The 20,370-nt window shown below is 37.9% G+C and overlaps 1 protein-coding gene across 6 annotated transcripts in view; it reads right to left on the bottom strand.

The window, feature by feature from the left end:
• The window catches only part of LOC109914746 (proteasome activator complex subunit 4), a 148,556-nt gene that overhangs the window by 54,608 nt on the left and 73,578 nt on the right, over nt 1-20,370 (bottom strand). For all 6 annotated transcript variants that reach the window (XR_007262862.1, XR_007262861.1, XM_048600865.1 and 3 more), the window contains 12 exons: nt 17,224-17,319; nt 16,070-16,125; nt 15,029-15,085; nt 14,614-14,669; nt 14,141-14,239; nt 9,934-9,996; nt 9,649-9,744; nt 4,063-4,194; nt 3,639-3,848; nt 2,676-2,812; nt 1,754-1,807; nt 634-763 (listed from right to left, as the gene is read on the bottom strand). Coding sequence is in view for 4 of the 6 variants with exons in the window: in XM_048600865.1 (XP_048456822.1) it covers nt 634-763; nt 1,754-1,807; nt 2,676-2,812; nt 3,639-3,848; nt 4,063-4,194; nt 9,649-9,744; nt 9,934-9,996; nt 14,141-14,239; nt 14,614-14,669; nt 15,029-15,085; nt 16,070-16,125; nt 17,224-17,319 (1,186 nt within the window). In the remaining 2 variants the exon portion in view is untranslated. The remainder of the gene's footprint in view (nt 1-633; nt 764-1,753; nt 1,808-2,675; nt 2,813-3,638; nt 3,849-4,062; nt 4,195-9,648; nt 9,745-9,933; nt 9,997-14,140; nt 14,240-14,613; nt 14,670-15,028; nt 15,086-16,069; nt 16,126-17,223; nt 17,320-20,370) is intronic.

Below are 20,370 nucleotides of genomic sequence, written 5' to 3'. Positions count from 1 at the left end.
ATCGTGCAACCCAGCTGCAGGGGCTTAACATTGTAAATTTCATTGTTGCACTAAAAACTCTTCTATCCAGAGCTTGCCTCATTGCATTTCAGGTTTGCAAAATGTGCGATTCAGTTGAATGACATTTTTACAGCAGGACTGGAAATTATATTTGTTTATTACTCATAACACATGAAAACAAGATACCGACCCCATTCAGCTCAGGCAAGAAAATTACAACGAACACTCATTCTTTCAAAGCCTCTTAGGTTTTCGTAAATTCAGCCCAACATGGCCATAGTGTGTGTCTCACGTCAGGAGAAGATGGCTTTTTGAAAAAAAATATATAATATCTTGTGACATTATTGTACAAAACAATGTTTTTTAAGTTTGACAAGCCTCAAAAGGTCAGAGGAGAATTGATTGTTTCAGTGAATTCACTGAAACAGAGCCCCAACAGCTAACAATTGTTGTTCAGAAGGGAGGAGACTTATCGGATATCATCCATGAGCACAGTAAGGTGTCGGTGATTCCATCTTTCATTTTTCTTGTAATTGACAAAGTACAGGACAAACTTACAAATTAAGCAGTAAACTTTCAGTTTTTCTCTTTCTGATTATTAGATATGTGAAATTTAATACAAAGAAAACTTACCTTCCGGACTACTAAAGCATCATGATTAAGACTCTGAATGAAGAATTTGATTGCTCTTGTAGGTAGTGGAACATCATCTCTCAACAACAGGGACAGGAAACCAATGGCTATTTGTTCAAACTTCCAAGGTCTAAAAGAAAAAAATCAAACCCCCGATCAATATTTAAAATCTTTTAAAAGATTTGTTGGAAAACATAATTAATGAAAACTGTGCAATGCTAAAATTTACCACAACCAAGAGTCACTCTTCATATACAAACTAAGCCAGTGAATAAGTCCAGGATAAATGGCTATTCATCCAGGCAAGCCAGATACAATCCTTACCCATTGGCCACATTGATACACATTAGCAGCGATCATTAGGCACCATCAGGAGTAGTAATTAAGTGGCAGCACTGTAGCTGTTGATCAATCCTGTTCTGACCTACTTGGGAATGTGTGCTGATGCTTCAGCTCCATTATTCCTGCAGCCGTCACAAAACTTCAATTATTTTACCAAAATAGGAAAATTCCCCAGTTGATCCATCTAATGGAATCAAATTAACTGCAAACAGGTTCCTATATTTAACGAGAACAACTGTTCATTACCTGTGATGAAATTTCATTATTTGTAAACAAAACTATGAACTATCAGCATATAACTCTCCTAGTTGAAATTCTAACTATCTTTTAAAATCCCTACACTTGGACACGAATTTGACTGGGACAACACTTCCATAATAGCATAAGCGAAAAAGAGACATGCCAGGGAATTCCTGGAGACCTGGCATTCCAACTGAAACCCCCTCAACGAACAGACTGAACCAGACCCGATATACAAACCAGTGAAAAACAGAACCAGAAGTGATGCCAACCACCCCAGCAAACCAAGGCATATAAACAACAAGCGGGACAAAACACCAATGCTTCACCATCAGGCACACTGATGTTACCTAGCAGGGTGACGAAACGTCTGCAATTAAACACACTAGCTCAGCAAGTAAGTGAGTCTACAACCTCAACCACAACCCAAGCTACAAATCTTGTCAAAAACTTTAAATGTGGTACACTGGAAAAGTTACAAGACAGTGGACTGAGCTATCAGGTAAAAAAAAAATTATATTGGTTTAAAAAAACTTACAAGTTCCGCTGGTCAAGCATGTCCAACAAGGTATCAATTAGCTTCTGATAATTCCTAAACAACAAAGAGAATTCTTAATTATGAAGAACAACATTGAACACAGCCCTAATTTTTCATTTACAGACAGTTCCCCCCCTCCTCCAGTTAAAACAATGGTGGCATTCCTGAAAAATCACAACTTTAAACAAAATGACTAAGTGAAGCATGGTTTCCCATAGGAACTAATTAATGCCAGGGCTGTATTCCTGCAGATAATTTGTGCAGAATAAACAACAGCCAGGTTGAAATACTGTAACACAGTGTATTCCTTGCTGAATTAACTTCCAATATAAAATCACTAAATGTAAAAGGAAACACCATATACAGTTAAAAATATTGTGTTGTTTACAAGAATTACATACCTACAGTACTGTACTTTCAAGACTGACCAGGTTCCATCTACTGGCAGACATTGATCAGTACAAGTATCAGCTTGCCAAGACTATCTGCACTGACCAGTCTCAAATGCAGCATCTCAAAGAACAACAGGAGGCTGCACTTGAGTTAAGAAAAACCATGGACCAGATAAAAACATAGCTGGGATGGGAGGTGAGTGGGTTAGCATGGGAACCAATGGGAAACTGGGCAGAGTACCACGGCAGATAAAGAATCTGGCTGGGGCAGGCTGAGAACCACAGCAAAGGACAGCTGAGGTCACAACAATCACCAGGGGCCTTGTAAGTAACAATGGAAGGTGAGACAGCCTTTACCACATGGTAGGACTAGGGGCAATAGGGAAATGGTCATGTGCACATTACAGGTCACAGAGCAGAAAGTTGGCAAAAAATGTTAAGATGAAACTCAACGTTAAATGAATACATGAACACCAATTTATTATCGATGCTAAAAACAGCATGAATTGAGTTGACTATTCTCTACTTACCTTAAGGCCTCATCATTTTTTGCTATTTGGTTCTGAATTCCACTTTCAATCTCTTCAGCAGTGAGAAGCAGCAAGTTAGAACTTGGGTTTGATGCCTGGGACAGAGATGCACCAAGTTCCACACAACGATCTGAAATCTGAACAGATGAGCTACAAGTTTATTACTAAAATAACCTTTTAAATCACATAAGGAAATTAACAATTATTGTCCAAAATATTTTGTGTAAGTTCAAAATAATAAGTAGTTTTTGTTTACATAATGGACACTGTCCAGGGCTAGCTTTACATAGTTTTCCCATTTTTTGTACATTCACAAATGAAAATTTGCCATGTGAAATAATCAACAGAAATTGCAAATCAAGCTTGGAATGATGCATCTTAACCCCTGAAGGTCATTTCTCTTCCCCAAGCTCCAAATGACTTGACATGAAATCACATGGATTATAGGTTCCAAACATTATTTAGGTCAGATGTTATCCTTGCACTGTCCTTCCCTGATAAGCTCTTACAACCAGAAAGGTTGATAGAAATCCAATTGCTGCTTGACAGAGATCTAGAACAGTCAAACTGTTATCCAAAAATAGCAGCAAGGAAGACTTTAACCCCAAAGATTGGGTCTGTTACTTGAACATGCTTATTGCTTTCCTGGTTCCACCTTGTTGCTGCTAACTCTCCCTTCGATCTGAAAGCAGCTGAACATGGACCCCAACCCCTACTTCTCCCTGGCTTTCTAAAATGAGAGGCTTCTAAGCATACAGGAGAGAAATTACAGTCTGCCTCATTAGCATGGTTGCACTGCTAAGGCTCATGTCCTCCAACTGGTCTCCACCAGCAGCTCCCAGAAGTCTAAGCAGTATGAAGAAACTTGACTTCATGCTCAAAAGTTGAGCATTTTCTTACATTCAAAGCAGAGAAAAACTGTTCCCAGAAATTTGCCCAATAAGAGCATCAATAATTACTTACTCCAAAATCTAGGCCAATGGTTTCATACTGTCGATGTATCTTCTCTGCAAGATCATCAAATAAACGAACTATGGAAGGTTTCTCCAAAAACATTGCTTTGCTGAGCCCTGAGGAGACTATTGCTGGCCATGTAGCAACAATGCAGTCCCAGTCATGTAGGTTGGCCAAGCAGACTCCATTGTGGTTACCGAGAAGACAGTACAAAGCACCCTGGTTTGAAACATACACAGAAGAAATATTTTAGTCTCAAACGTACCAGTCTGTGTCATGGCCTTTGGGTATAAAAATACACTACTGGCAAATACAAAGACAACATGAAGTCAGATGGAACATTTGCTAATAGAAGAACCATGTACAAATTGATGTAATAGGACTGATATCGGTACTATGATAATTCTTTAAAATATATCAAAAAAAAACTTACTTTCAATTGTTGCTGACTTATATTCTGTTTCTCAGGATGCAAGTATTCCAGCACCAGTGGAATAAGATCTCGACAGCAAAAATTGTAAGTCCCCAAGGCTGTGAAGAAAACCTGCTGGGCTTTACTACGCACCTGCAAATGCATATACTATTCAGAAAACGCAGGACTTTTTTTCCACAACATAAAACACATTTCAGATTACGATTTTTTAAAAAACTTCTTGAATGAATCATTTAATGAGTAATGAATTATAAACCTGACATTTTAATATGTAACGTGTATCTAATGTCAAATTTTCTAATCACTTCCATTATATCATTTGCTTTTTATACATCAAGTAAATAATATGAATGATAAACATGTTGCAAGTTAGTTATACGTTGTTACACATAAAATGAAGTGCGTTAAGGTCCATTTCACCAAACTGCCTTTTCAAAAATTTTGCAGAAAAGGTTTGTCATACAAAAGCAAGAACAGATAATACTTCAAATACTCCCTGCATAATTCATCCATCATATTGTCTAATTAAAGCATTTACTTTTGTCTGCATTACTGTTTGTTATATTATTTCTTTACTTATCCACTTACCTTAGAAAGGTAGGATAAAAGCCTTAATAAATAGAAACTCAGCCAAAGCTTACAAATATACAAATTAAGAGAAGTAGACCAATCAACATGAGCCTGCACTGCCATTCAACAAAATCATGGTTGATTTGTTTCTGTTGAATTCCACATTTTCATTTATCCCTCAGATTCTTATCATACAAGGGAATCAGAGACCATTTACCACTGGCTTAATGATCTTAAATGACCCGGCCTCCAGCAGTTCTGACAGAATTCCAAAGTCAGTCAGCCCTTCAAGGGAAAGAAAGATTCTTATCTCAGTCCTAAAACGATGACCCCAACTTTGAATTACAGATCCCTAGGTCTGGGCTCATTCACAATAGGAAACATCAGGGCTGCTCTAAACTAACAGTGGAAACAAGCCCAGTCACTACTTGTAGTGTAACATGATGCATCACCACTTATTATACCATAGATTTCCAAAGTACCATAGCTCACAGCCACAAAAAAAATTGTTAAACACTTAAAAGACTACTTACTTTCCTACATACAAAAGGAGGAAAATGAACAGTGAAAAGAAATGTATAAACGAAACATTGTATAACAGTGTATGAGCCTCTGAATTCAAGTCATTATGTATGGTTACTGTTTACATGCAAAACTGTAGAATGCATTTTGAGATTGCTACTTTGACGCACATATGGGCGCAAAGTTGGTGAGAGTTGGGAAAATCTGTTGAATACTATTGCTTGCTAAGCAGAATAACAATAGCAATTTTGGAAGAGTGGAAATAGTATGAATTTTCATGGTCAAGTAACACAAGTTTTTTTAAAAACCAAATTGAAATTTAACCAAGCTTTCTTAATTTGAATAAAACTGCAAGGTGGTGGCAGTCAACCAACAATCAACTGCCAGTGGGCCCCTGCTGTGTGTTAACAATTGTAATTGGCAGTTGGCTAACTGGTTGTAACTCATGGTTCTAAAGAATATACATTAGCAAGAAGGAGGAAAGAGAAATTACATGCATTGGGGGAAGGAGATGCTAAGTAATTGAAACCAAGAAGTAACAATGTAAATAACTGAAATCATTAGTTAATCGCAGGGGCATGATGGCCAATTTGATATGGGGCGGGGGAATATATTTTATCCCGAGGTGATGGTCTCTTTAAGGGCTCGATTCCTCATGAACTTGAGATCACATAAAAAAAACACAGCTGGCCGTCAGCCTCGGAGATAAATGATAGGACAGCAAAAGGAGTGAAGAAGTTAAATGTAGGAATCAGTAGGTTTCTCAGGGCAAGTCTCTATTTAAAGTTAAAAAATATTTCTGAAAAAAAAAATTTTAGTTTCAGGCTCAAGAACATTTGGACTGCAGAACAGAAAACATTTCCCTTAAATAGCTCATTTGAAATTGTGCAGTTCAAAGAAAGGGGTTAAAAATCCTTCATTTTACAACAGTTTTAAACAGCAACTTGTAATAGCGGTGAAAAACATTAGAATCAAGAGACCTCCAATCTGAGATGGCAATGCATAAGATACTAGAATCCGGTGTTGAACAGTAGGACAGTTAGAGGAAATTTAAAGGGATAATCTTGCCTGAAAAAGTGGAAGCCATGAGAAATCTCAATTCTTACAAGAGACTACAAAGCAGTACTCGGATCGATCTTCTAATTTTTGATAAGCAAGTGATGTGAGATTTTGCAGAGTCAAATAGATGCAGGAGGAAAATGAAGAGAAGTTGGTTTGGATGATAAGTAACTGAGTTAATTCCTATACTCAAAGGTCTGAGCAGTTGTTTGAAATAGACAGTTGCTTTTTTAAATTCGGCTGTGGTAAAATTTTTCAGATTCTAAAAACTAACATTACTGGTCTCTACCAATATCATAAGAGGCTTCAAATAACCTCAAAAAAGGAGTTAAATTAAAAACCTGGAATACATAAATATTGAGCGAGGGAATAATAAACTAAAACCACTCATTAGATATAGTAGCAATTGTCATGTGGGGACTTCAGTATGCCACATGTGTCTGTGTGTTTTATCTAAGACAATGCCTTTTCTTTTTCCTTGAAAGCTCAGGGTTTCTGGAGTCACTGCAGAATGTATGCAAAAACATTCCTGAAGCGGACATTCTAAAAGGTGGTCACCCTATAACCAAATGGGGTCCAGCAAAACATTTAAGAGCATGAGACTGGAATTCTAGATTTCAGAGTTGAATACCCACGAGGTGATGGCACTGCAGGGTGGTGTAACTGATAGAAAATCCGTGACAATTTGGTAAAATGGATGCACTGGAAGCAAAGCAACGTATAAAGCACTGTAGACTAGATGGGCAAGCAATTTATGCAATGACCAATTTGAGTCTTGCATGGTGTGCTGTCCCCATGTTGCTAGGTATAGAGCTATCACGACAGACAACGCCATGGAAGAAAAGGAATACCTAGACATTGTGGTCCAGGCTTTAACTAATGGCACATCTAGGAAGAGGTTAAAATCCTACAGATAAATTTCAGGAAATATGGAGGAAGTTTAAAAGCAAGACCTTAAGTAGTAGCGATCTCTGGATTACTTATGTCACAAGTGCTAGTAAGAGCAGTAGGCTAAACCAAGTTAATGTCTGGCTAGACAAATGAAGTAAGGAGATTCTTCAGATTTCTGGGCATTGGAGACCAGTTCTTTTACAGGAAGCAACAATGTAAGATCAATGGTAACATTGTGACCAATGCCATTAGAGGGAGGTTAAATGGTGCTATGGAAAAAGTTCAAACCAATTTCACAGGGAACAGACACCTAGGTAAAACAGAGGAAAATTAGGTGGGACAAGTGAAATATGCATCACGGTGAGCATTTGGAAATGGTGATAACAGTGAGTTTTGGATAATTATGAAAACAGAAAGACAAGTCATACGGGAAAACACTTCCAATTGGAAGAGGTCTAATCTCAATGAGTTAAAATGGGATCAGGGCTGAGTGGAAATTAAAGACTGGCAGATAAAGGAGTGAGAGAGGAATTAGATGCCCATAAAAAGAAATGGTAGTAGAAGGTACTGCGAAGGCTGAGTGTATTTCCAGAAGGGTGAAAAGAAAAGCATCCAAAGTTGCCTGGATGATTAAAGAAACCAAATTGAAACAGAAAAAAGAAGCTTATGATAAATGCCTTGTTCATTATATAGTAACTGAATATGAAAATTCCAGGAGAACTTTAAAAGAAAACAGGTCAAAGAAGGATCAATAATCAAATAACGGATTTAAACTGGCTCATAAATAAACCAGAGGTGACTCAAGGAAAAACAAACAACACAAGTTGTCATGATGGTCTGAAATATACCACCTGAACATTTTATTTCTCTATTCTTCTAATTTACCCCTAAGATTCTGTACCTAGCGTGGTGCGAAGGTCTGTAATGCGGAATTTTAGTGGAACAAATTCAAGGGCTCTGGCAAAACAGAAGATCAGGCAGACTCAAATGGATAGCTCTTTCAAAGATTTAGCATAAACAAAGAACTGAATGGTCTCTAACTATCACCCTATGATTCCAGTTTCAAAGCAACCTTGGCACACAGAAATGTCCCGAGTTCCTATCAACAGTATCTTAGGAGGTATGGCTCAGGATTACCAAAACATGCCAAGGAATGAAAAGGAAACAAACAAATTCTAACCATTTAAATTAATTATATTAATAGGATTTGCTGCACATTAAGCCTTAGAAAAACTGACATACAGCAAATATTATGGCACGAGGTATTATATACACATGGCTTTACGGATAGACATCTATAAATGACAGACAGCAAAAGCTATGTAAAGTGAAGCTTCTTGGACAGGATACTGTTTGGGGGTGACAATACCAATTACAATATACACATTATTTCGGATGATAAATATGAAGGGAAAGGGCAAACTACAAGGAATATTAGCAAGAAATTGCTTGTAAATTACATTTCAGAAAAACTGCACTGGAGGCAGTCCACAGAAGGCTCATCCCAGGTAGGAAGGAGATTGGGCTTGTACTCATTGGCATTCGGAAGAATAAGGTAGATCTTATTGAAACAAGATTCGTAGAAGACTTGAAAGGGTACATGCAGAAGGGTTGTTTCCCCTTGTGGGGAGTCTAGGTCCAAAAGGGCATAATTTTGGACTAAGGGGCTACCCATTTTACACAGAGCGGAGGAGGACTTTTTTCTTTGCTCAGAGTTACTCAATCTGTGGAATTCTTTAGCAGAAAGGGCTGTCGAGGCTGGGTTATTAAGAATGTTGCAGATTTTTAATCAGTAAGGAAATCAAGGGTTTTGGGGTTAAAGCAGGAAGTTGAAGAACATCAGATTAGCTACGATCTCACGTATTACACACAAATACAAGTGGAAAAAGGTCCTACAAATGGAAAGAGAGAAGTTTAGTGCAGCTGCGTTGAACATGGAAAGTGGCAGCACCAATAAATAACACCACAGAAGTGGCAAATAAAATTCTTTGCTTGGTATCAGAAGCGTTGAAGACAAATAAAAGCAAGTAATGTTTAACTCGTGCAAGACCTCAACTAGGCTGCAATTAGCCTAATATATGGTTATGCTCACATCAATACGGGAAAGCAGTAGAAATTCATGTGAATATTATCAGAGAATAGAAAGTTGAAAATAGTGAATTTTATCCAGCATAGCTGAGAAGTGGTCAGATAGAGATCTTTAAGATTATCAAGAGTTGGCAGACCATCTAACATAGCCTTATATAAAGAGGGAGTCACACTGGAGTGGAGTTTTCAGGAGAGGACTGATTAGAAAGCGTGTGGTGGGGGAGGTGGAGGAAAGAAAACAAAATAATTAAAAAAGGGAAAGCTACACCTTAACAGATAAAATGTAGAATTCCTTGCTATAAACAAATGTGAATTACCCTTCTGTACAGGCAAAGGGAAGCTGGAAAAGTGCTTGATTATGATTATTAAAAATGGGCAGGGAGACATTCAGATTAGTAGAGGGAAAAAGACTGCAAATATTAGATGCAATAAATTCCAAGAATTAAAAGGAGTCACCTGACTGTATGCGCTGGTGGACAAAAGCAGGAGATCTCGCATCAGGTCACTATGTACTGTTTTGTATTCACAGCCTTCAACAGTCAAAGTTCGCAGCTATACATGAAAAGCAAAACAATGATCACTTGGTACAAACTCTGGTGGTTTAACATTGAAATTATAACAGATTTGAGAAATTACTGCATTAAAATTATTCAAAAGTTTATATCCATATAGCTTGAAAAAAATGTATTCACATTAATTCCAGCAGAATAAAAGAATCAAGTTAATCTAGTCTGTACAAACCTCATGCTGCAGCATTACACGATCGATCAGCAGTGCTCGGATATGTTGTTTCTTTCCATGCAGCTGTATATTAAAGAATCAGAAAAACAATTAATTTTGATACAATATCGCAAAAGAGTTAGTGACGTAGCATAATATGTAGGTCAATAAGGAATTACCTGAAATAGATGAAACAATAGGTATGTGTTACTGGAAATCTGGAAGTCGTACTGAGTGGCATGCACAAAGAACCAACGCTGTGCTCTGACTATTCTGGTGTACATAAATGATCACAATTCAAAAACAAAAGAAGGTGGCCATAGAATAAATGATACTGACGTGAATTTGAAAAACAAGTGATTAGGGGGAAGCAACCAAATCTATAGCGCATAAATTTCAACATACAAGTGCTAGATCTTAAATGCTGGAAGAAACAAAAAAAAAGGCATGCTCCCATAATGTTAGTTATGGTTATTGAAGAAACTGATACCAAAGTCAATACTGAAAGTTTCTAATCATTAGCAAATAAAAGTAAAACAAACACGGGAGCCTCATTGCTAAATCAGTAAAGGGTACAGGTGAGGTTGAGGTAAAGCTGCCCAGATAGCACTGATCAGGTTCAGCTTCAGCTCCATACAACTGTTAATTCTTATGAAGGTAAAATGAAAATATTCAAGTTTCAGCAGTGCTTCACAGCAGGACCACAAACCCTAATGTCAGCTGTGAGGAAAAGCTTCGTAACCTTGAATCTTAAGGGCTGGAAAATGAGAAGCTACAAGTAAAAACATACATTTACGCAGAACCTTTCATCTAGAAAAACATCCAAAAGGTACTTTATAGATTAAAAAGGGAATGGAAAGCAAGGTGGACTTGTTAAATGAATACGCCTCCGTTAATTTTTCCTCAATAATTTAACATTTGAAGTCTTGGTACCATTCTGATGAATCTATGCTGCACCCACTTCAAAAAATGGAGCTTTGGAAAAACGTTCATAGACAAAATACTAAGTAGAGTAGAATAGGTTGACTCAGACTATTTCAAATTAAACCTTGACTACATTCCAATGGGATGTAGGTATAAATTGATTAAAAGCAAGCTCAAGTGTAGAAGTGGAAACAGAAACTCTGCGGGGAGCTACCATGAAAAGGACCACAGTTCGTTGCCGAAGCTTTTCATCTTGCACTGATCACAAACACCAAGAATGTCACATTTTAAACAATTACAACAATTTGCAGCACAGCAGAAAAAGGGTCCTGTTGACCAAGGTATTGTTGTGAGAAAACAAGAAGAAACTACTGGCTCCTCAAGTTACTAAATAATTCAAAGAAGATGCAAATTGAACACATTAATTTTCTTTGCAGATAAGCAGTCCATGTATGAACACATGTTCTTAACAGCAAGCATAACTGAGGCATGTTATGAGCTCAAATAATTAACTTAAAATAGTTGTTAATGTCACTCTTGCCACACTTGCTATTGTCAGAGAGGTGATGGCCTCGTAGCATTATCACGAGATTGTTAATCCAGAGATCCAGATAATGCCCTGGGGACCTGGACTCGAATCCTGCCATGGAAGATGGTAGAATTTGAATTCAATAAACATCTGGAATTAAGAGTCAAATGACCACCTAGAATCCACTGTCAATTGTCAGAAAAATTCATCTGGTTCACTCATGTCCTTTAGGGAAGGAAATTGCCATCCTTACCTGGTCTGGCCTACATGTGACTTCAGACCCACAGCAATGTGGCTGACTCAACTAGGGATGGGCAATAAATGCTGACCTAGCCAGCAATGCCCTCATCCCGTGAATGAGCAAAAAACACAAAAAAATCCCTCTAGATTACTTAGCACATGCTGCTCATTCGCAAAATCATATCAACAGTAAAACATTTTATTTCGGGAGGCATAGAGCATAGGCTGGTTGAGCATAGTCTGTACATAATGAAATCCATGTTTAACAATGATTTAGTTATTTTGGCCTCATCCAACCTGAAGCGTTCACAATATTCTTTTTAATAGTGGTCAAAGTAAAACACTTACTGTTGCAAGTTAGAATACCAATAAAACAAAATCTGGAAGAAACTATGAAACCGTTGTTGATTGTTAGAAAAATCCATTTGGTCCACTGATGTCCTTTCACTCCAGATCCACAGAGCAATGTGATTACTCAGAGGGCAGTTAAGAGTCAATTAGGGATTTATTGTTGGCTTATACAGCGATGCCCACATTCCATGATTTAATAAAAAAGCCATACAGATAAGCTCAAAAACAAAGGTCATAGGCTAATGGCTTTGTTCCCAATTATGAGGCTTGATTGCAGGAGGATTGTTGTAGAAGCTTTGAAGTAAAACAGCTTTAACACGATCGGTTGTGCATTTAGTTTCTAACTATTTTGAACTTTAATATGTAGTGATTGAATGTATTTTGTATCATAAGTGTATTTTAGTACTGACTTTATAAGTTCTGCACAGACTTGTGTTGCAGCAACTTGTATTATTCTGTTAGTTCTATTCATTTCAGGCAACAGAGGCTTCGCAGTGGGGTTAAAATTGTTTCACAGATAGGGTCTAGGCCCGAAACGTCAGCCTTCCTGCTCGGCCTGTGTTCATCCAGCTCTACACCTTGTTACCTCAGATTCTCCAGCATCTGCAGTTCCTGCTATCTCAAACAATTTTAACACCACTGCGAAGCCTCTTCTAAGGATGCCTACCCTGAAGAAGTTACCCTCCTCCCTCCGAAACAACCTCAGTGGATCTCTCTCCCACTGCAACTCTCTCGTAATCTCTTCGGCCTTGAAACTGCTCGACCACGTCCTGAAGCAAACCAGGTACAGGAAGAAGGGTCTAGGCCCGAAACGTCAGCCTTCCTGCTCCTCTGATGCTGTTTGGCCCGCTGTGTTCATCCAACTCTACACCTTGTTATCTCAGATTCTCCAGCATCCACAATATTCCTGTTGTGGTCTCACCAAAAGCTGTAAAATTGTAACAAGACTTCTTATTCTTCTTTTCCAGTCCCCTAGCAAAAAAGACCAACAAACCATTTGCCTAACCTAATTACTTGTTGTACCCACAATGTTAACTTGCTGCACACAATGCACATGCACACCCAAATCTCTGAACAATAATGACAAGCTTCAAACTTTAATGACCAAGTAATTTCACATTTCCCTACATAATAATCTATCTTGTTGTCCAGTCACTTAATCTGTCTCTATCTCCCTACAGCCTGTGTGCATCCTCCCAAAATCCCACTTTTCCACCTAACTTTGTATCATTAGCTTTTTTTTGCATTAGTAATGCAGATTGTAAATAGCTGAGGCCTAAACATTGACTGACACTCCATTACTCACTGCCTGCCAACTGATGAATACTCCTTTACGCCCACTTTCTTCTTCCTCTATCTACGATAATATATTACCTGCAACTCCACAAGCTCTTTACTTGCTGACTAACCATTTGTGCTGCACTGTATCAAATATCTTTTGTAAGTCAAGAAATACTACAACAGCTAATTCTCTTTATCTAACTTACCAGCTCTATTCTCAAAAGACTCACTCAAATTTGTCAAGCAAATTTTTCTTCAATAAAACCATGCTAACTTATTCCAATCATGCTGTTTTTCAAAGTGCATTGTTGAAACTTCCTTAACAATACATTCAGCTAAAGAGTCTAGTTAAGAAATTGTATTTAACCCAAATTAATGAAAATAGAATGGGCAGACAATGTGTTGCAGCTGTAGAATGTGGGAACTGGTGGAGCTAATATGATTTGCTGTGACCACCTCTGGTCCTGGGACTGTGGGACTGTTCTGTGAAAAAGAGATGGAGAAAACTTGGTACAAACTGGTTGAGGAATCAAAGATGATCTCATTGAAAACAAAATATGTTACAAAGTCTTTCCTCTAGCTATGGAGTCAAGAACCAGGGCACAGAATTTAAAATAAGGAGATACCATCTAGGTTAGAGATGAAAAGAAATCTTCTTACGCATGTTAAAAATCTTCATAATTCTCTACTCCAGACAGCTGTGGAAGCTCAGTCTTTTGAGTATTTTGAAGTAGGAGTTGATATATTTCTGATTATCGATGATGTAAAAAGGTTATGGCGATTATCACCACGATTGTATTAAGTGGCAGAGTAGACTCAATGGGCTGAATGGCCTACTCCCAATCTTGTTACTACATACTCATATTGAAAGGAACAGTAGGGTTGTAAAGATGTCATTCTTACCCTGTTCTCCATGGATTTTTTCACAAGGTTAAAGCTTTTCCATCTAGAGTCAAACTCATGCTTATAAGAACCACGAAACTGCAGCAAGTCCCCCATGATCTGAAATTAATAGCATAATTTTTTTTGAAACAGAAATCAGATGTCACAATCCCCTTTCTTCTGAAGGTAATGATCCATACAGATGTATGGCCACAGCTATGATCCACTATCATATGGCCATTTTTAGGTGAGCCTCGTTGGCGAACATCAGATGACTATTTTGGTGTGCATCGTATTTTCTCTGGCAAAAATGACTGGACACAAAATACAAGGAAACTGATCTCTCCTTCCCCAGTCTAAGGGTATTGAAACTAATTATAGCAGGTATGAACATACCATCTGCCAGGAAGGCTCAATTCCAAACTGGTCAATGTTCTCAACTTAACCATCATGATATCAAATGCATAATTTCAAAATGCTGCTTCCATTCTCACCTTAATTATTACAAATAAAGACTTAGTGTCATCTTCAGATTTATCCAACATGTGGTCTAAAAGGATAGAAGAAAAGTTCACATTTTTCAGTGTTTTATTCCTGAATTACATTTGCATGTGTTAAATTGTATTTGCAATAACTACACCTTCAGCAAAATTGTTCCATTACATCTACTTGACACGAAGGGCGGGGGGGGATTTAGAGAGAGAGGTGGGGAGCGGATAGTAATAGAAGTAGCAGTGATTCAATCTGAACTTTAACATGCAAGAATTAGGACACATTATATATTGGCATGCTGAGCAAAGGATGTGGGACTTGATCCTTTTTCTATTTTCCATATTTCCTTGTTTTCTGCTAATTATCAGATAATAATCTTAAAACAAAACAGATGTCTTCTTTTTGCATGATACTTACGTAACAGTTTCCTTATTACTTGAGCAATTGCCTCCCGGTAGTTTTCTCTTGAAGTATCTAACAATCAGAAATTACAGAACAAGTCAAATGAATCCAGGATTTACACCAACATCTCAACTGCCCTTTTGTTTACAGATTCAGAAGCAGGACTACAGCAGGCACAGTAGGCAATGAGCAGGAATGCTTTGATTTTTAATAATCAAACTTTTTTTGGTTGGGACGTAATCCAAATCAAAAAGAGCAAAATAGATTCACTTTGTTTACTACAGCAAGTGGAGATCACCTCTCATTCTTTTGAACTCCAGAAAATATAGGCAATTCTCTCAACATCTCATCATACAGAAACGCCCTCAGCCCAGGGCTTAATTTAGTGAATTTCACTGTAATGCCTCCAATGCAAGTATATTTTTCTTAAAAGTGGAAACCAAAACTGCCCACAATATTCCTGTTAATTTGGAGCCAAATTACACCAGGCTCATTGCACATACCTCCAGCAAATGGGAAGAATGCCATCCGGGCTGGCAAAGGTTTACAGCACAGGAAAACTACATAATACAGTGGTGTCTCTGTGCGTCTGTTTATGCCTAAATATTTTTGCCATGTGGATATAGATGAACTGATGCCTCTTCTTCCTGCAATATGCAAGTCTCAATGGAATGGTTCCAAACCGCCTTATATTTACTGCTAATTAATATTGCATGAAATAATTTTTTAACATTGCCAATTCTTACCACTTTAAACCCATTGGTTTACATAATGATTTTGCACAAACAGAACAAGCTATTTTAGTCTCTCAATTAAACAAAACTTTTTACATATATCATCGTTAACGGGACTTCTACTTTCTATACATTCACATTTGCAATGGCCCAGTAAAGATGATCAATGGAACACTAACATTAGAAAGACAGTGTAATTTTACCCCAGCATTATTTTCTTAGAAGTTTTAAGTGAAGCATTTCTAAAAATGGACTTTATGGAATAATTCATATTTGGAGTCAGGAAAATAAAAATTGACACACATGTATTTCTGCAACATACCATAATTAACACCAGTACAGAGTTTGGTCTCTTCCAAAGTCATTAAAGTTGGAGCCCTGCAAAAAAACAAAATTTTGTAAGCCTTAAAAATAGGTAAGGTGCAACGTTATATTCAAATCGAACATTCAATATAAAAATACATTTCATACACACAGACATTGGAAATACATGTATCACCATATTTGGGAAAGTAAGGATAGAAATCAAATGTTACCACTATTTGTTCACTACACAAAAAAAAAGTATAATCAACATCACTTAAAAACCATAGTGTCTTTTGCTGATTTTCCATACATTCCATCTCATCAATTGTTCACTTTGAACAGCTATTTTCTAGCCTGAAGCACAATATTTTTCAGGACTAAACACTGAAGTTGGCACTTTAACAAAAACATTTTTGACCATCAAATAACCTCTGATAAATCAATGAACCAAAAATTGAGGCAATAATACAATTTTAAAATAAACAACAATCCCAGTAAGAAAGATACTGAATCCAGTTTCCATCCCTAGGGAAAACAATGTGGAGGGTGTATTACAAGGAACGTGAGGAATAACCCTAACATCAAAGATGAAATCTGTTTCAAGGCACATTATCAATCATAGTTTCACCCATTTTAGTCATATCTCCAACGTGAACAATATTGAAAACGTGGTACTGATAGTCAGAGACAGACCAAAAAACAATGCTGGGAATAGCACTTTTTAAAAAAAGATTTTGTTCAAAATTTGCCAAAAATGTCAAGATGTTCAGTGATGAGTCAAAGAGAAACTTGAGTCACCGTTATTCAATATTTATTGTTGTTTCCTGGTTCTTTCATATGCCTTTCATAGAAGATGAATGGCATATTGTTCAATTTCTGTCATTTCACCTGGGTTATTGGTTTATAACAGCAGTCCTTATATTTGTTCATCCATCTGTTATGAACAGACCAGACACCTCAAAATTATATTACAAAGGCTACCTAGACCCTAACTTTTTCTTATTTCAAAACGTATATGCAAGACGCTGTTCAATTCAATTGGTCAAACTACTTCAAATCACTATAGTTAAATTACAAAAAGAGCAGGGACCTTGGAATATTGTTGAAATGATTTTCAGGAGTTAATACTTTTAAATGAAAGTATTTATGTTATGCACTAATTTTGCTTACAAGTCACGTATAGGGTCTCCTCCCAGGAAAGGCAACAGGCTCCCTGAGCCCATCAGGCAGTTCTGCACAATACACAAACTCTGGTGTACATCATCTCTGTAAGAAACAAAGACAATATTTTCTTTTCAGAATTTAAGTATTTGCCTTGAAAATATACTAGCTTGAAGCATGATTTAGCATGCACCTTGGTTTAAACAATAAAATACGTTATTCTTTTAATACGACTTGCTCTTAAAAGCACTTATAAACTCAGTTATTAAACATGCCAATGAGAATACTGCTGTACAATAACTGAGAAAGTGCTCCACGATCATTAATCCAGACTATCAACTAAAAACGTTGGGCAACTGTTGATTCAACTATTAACATACGAGACTCTGTGGCAGCTTGGGCCAAATTAACACTTCTCGGGACTTTTTTCAACAAGCAGCAAAATATAAAGGAACAGCATAATAAATAAGTGCTCTGAAATTCTTTTTCCAGTAAAACAGTAAATTACAATAACAGAATGCAGTCATAATCTAGCTATTGCTGTGCAAAGAGTTTTTTCGAACCTGTGATATAGGTTCATAATGCATTAGCAGTTCTAAAGTGGAGAAATTATGTATGACTAAACTTGTTATCTATTTTTATATTGTCTGTATTAAGGAGGGAAGGAAATAGTTTTAGTTTCACTTCAGATTTGTACTAATTGTGGGGTGTCTGAAGTTTGTTAATACATACACTTTTAAAAGAGACATTATAGCCTTAGAGAAGGACTTGACGTGAACAGTTCAGTGCATTAGAAACAAGGGTAGAAGAGTGAACAAGAAGAGCTATAACCTATCAATAAGGTGTCTGATGACAGGGAGACAGAGGACAAAACAAATTCATTTAGAATGGCAATGCATGCAGGTCAGTCAGAACCAAAACGGTGCTGTTCGTTTAGCAGGCTCCAGAAACACCAGGGCTGAAGAAAAAAGTGACATAAAAGAAAACAGCTTGAAGATGACAAAATGGAAAAATCCATGTTTAGTCTGAAAGTATATAAAAAAGCTCCAGAAACCAGAGTTGTGCCAACTGATAAAGACTTTAATGTAGAAGCAGGATGACCTTTGAGTGAGACAGTAAGAACTGCCGATGCTGGAGTCAGAGATAACAGTGTGGAGCTGGAGGGGCACAGCAGGCCAGGCAGATCAGAGGAGCAGGAAAGTTGACGTTTTGGGTCAGGACCCTTCTTCTGAAATGGGGGAGGGGAAAGGACCTCAAAAATAAATAACCACAGGATGTGCTACACCTGCCCCCCTCACCTCCATCCAAGGCACCAAACAAACCTTTCATATCGGACAGAGGTTCACCCGTACATCCATCAATGTGGTCTATTACATTCGCTGCTTGCGACGTGGCCTCCTCTACATCGGTGAGACCAAGCGGAGGCTCGGAGACCACTCTGTAGAGAACCCGTGCTCTGTTCATGACAAACGACAACACGTTCCAGTCACGAACCATTTCAACTCCATCTCCCTGGGCAACATGTCCATCCTGGGCTTCCTCCAATTTCACAATGACGCCACCCGGAAACTGGAGGAGCAGCACCTCATATTCCGCCTTGGGAGCCTACAACCCAATGGTCTCAATGTGGGCTATACCAGTTTCAAAATCTCCCCAACCCCGGCCTCGTCCCATGACCAACCTTCCCTGTCATCCCTGCCTGCTTGACCTGACACTACCTGTCCATCTTCTCTCCCACATATCCGCTCCTCCCACCTCACTGACCAATCCCCACCACTGCCTACCTGCACTCACTTATCACCATCCCACCTACCTTCCCTAGTCCCACCCCTTCTCTATTTATTTCAGACTTCCCTTCCCCATCTCCATTTCTGAAGAAGGCACCCGAAACATCAACTTTCCTACTCCTCTGATGCTGCCTGGCCTGCTGTGCTCCTCCTGACTTTTGAGTGAGATTGGAATATCTGTCAGGGTGTTGTTGAGGATGAATCGGTTTCTGATATTTGCAGTTAGACTGTTTCAAAGAGTCTTGCACAGCACAAGACAATTTTGTGTTGCTTCCATTTTGTGTGCAATGAGCCTTGATGTTATTCTGTTAACGACACATTGGCAGTCTCTTATGAATATATTTAGTAACTGATCACCATGGCAAACAAATAGCAGGAATTAAATTTATGGTCTATCAAATCAAGTTTCAGTTCGGGATCTGACTTGTCCAGTATTGCCATAGTTATTCTCAGCAAATAATGTAAAAGTACTGCAAACAAAAACATCACACAACTGGGACAAGAGCATGATCTTAGAAAGTAAAGTTTTGAAGGCATAAAATTCATTTACATACAAGTTTTAATTTATACGTTAATTCTACAGAGACAATGGTGTCCTTTTTTCTGAATTTTGTTGGCTGGGTTTTATGGTTACCATCAAAGCAATGGCATTTGCCATTGGCCTTAAAGAAAGCTAACAATCCCCGGATTGCGAATGGGTTCCATTCACAAGTCTATTTGAATGCAAGTTGGAACACAATGCAGAACAATATAAAGCAGTTACTCATAAGTGCAGGAAATATGTACGTGTCGAGACTTTATTATTACATCCATATATGGGATTGCATTTGCAAGAACAAAGGCACGTAAATTGGGGACACCCTGTACCCACAAGAGATCTAGAGTGATCTGCCTTGCCACCCTCCCCTTTCCCAAAAGTTGTCTAAAATCTGGCCAAGTCAAGGCAACCAAGCATCCAGCATCAATGAGTCAGCAAGGGCCAACAACCAATTATTCTGATATTAGGAAGTTAAAGCACTGAATTCCTTTAATTCTCAGACGATTGTGAGGGGCGTAGATAAGGTGATTAGCAAAAGTCTTTTCCTTAAGGTAGGGGAGTTCAAAACTAGGCGACATATTTTTTAGATGAGAGGAGAAAGATTTGAAAAGAACATGGAGACAACATTCTTGCACAGTGTGGTTAGTGTATAGAATGAACTGCCAGAGGAAGTGGTGGATGTAGGTACAATTACAACATTTAAAATACATTTAGTAAGTACATGAATAGGAAAGGTATGGAGGGATATAGGCCAAACACAGGCAGGTAGGACTTGTTTAGTTTAGGATATCTGGTCAGCGCGGACTAGTTGGACCGAAAGGTCTGTTTCCA

This window comes from Rhincodon typus, chromosome 9 (assembly GCF_021869965.1).
Source record: "Rhincodon typus isolate 14 chromosome 9, sRhiTyp1.1, whole genome shotgun sequence".
NCBI classification, from domain to species: Eukaryota; Metazoa; Chordata; class Chondrichthyes; order Orectolobiformes; family Rhincodontidae; genus Rhincodon; species Rhincodon typus.
The sequence above is the reverse complement of the archived record's forward strand: the minus strand, read 5'-3'. Positions and strand labels throughout refer to the sequence as shown.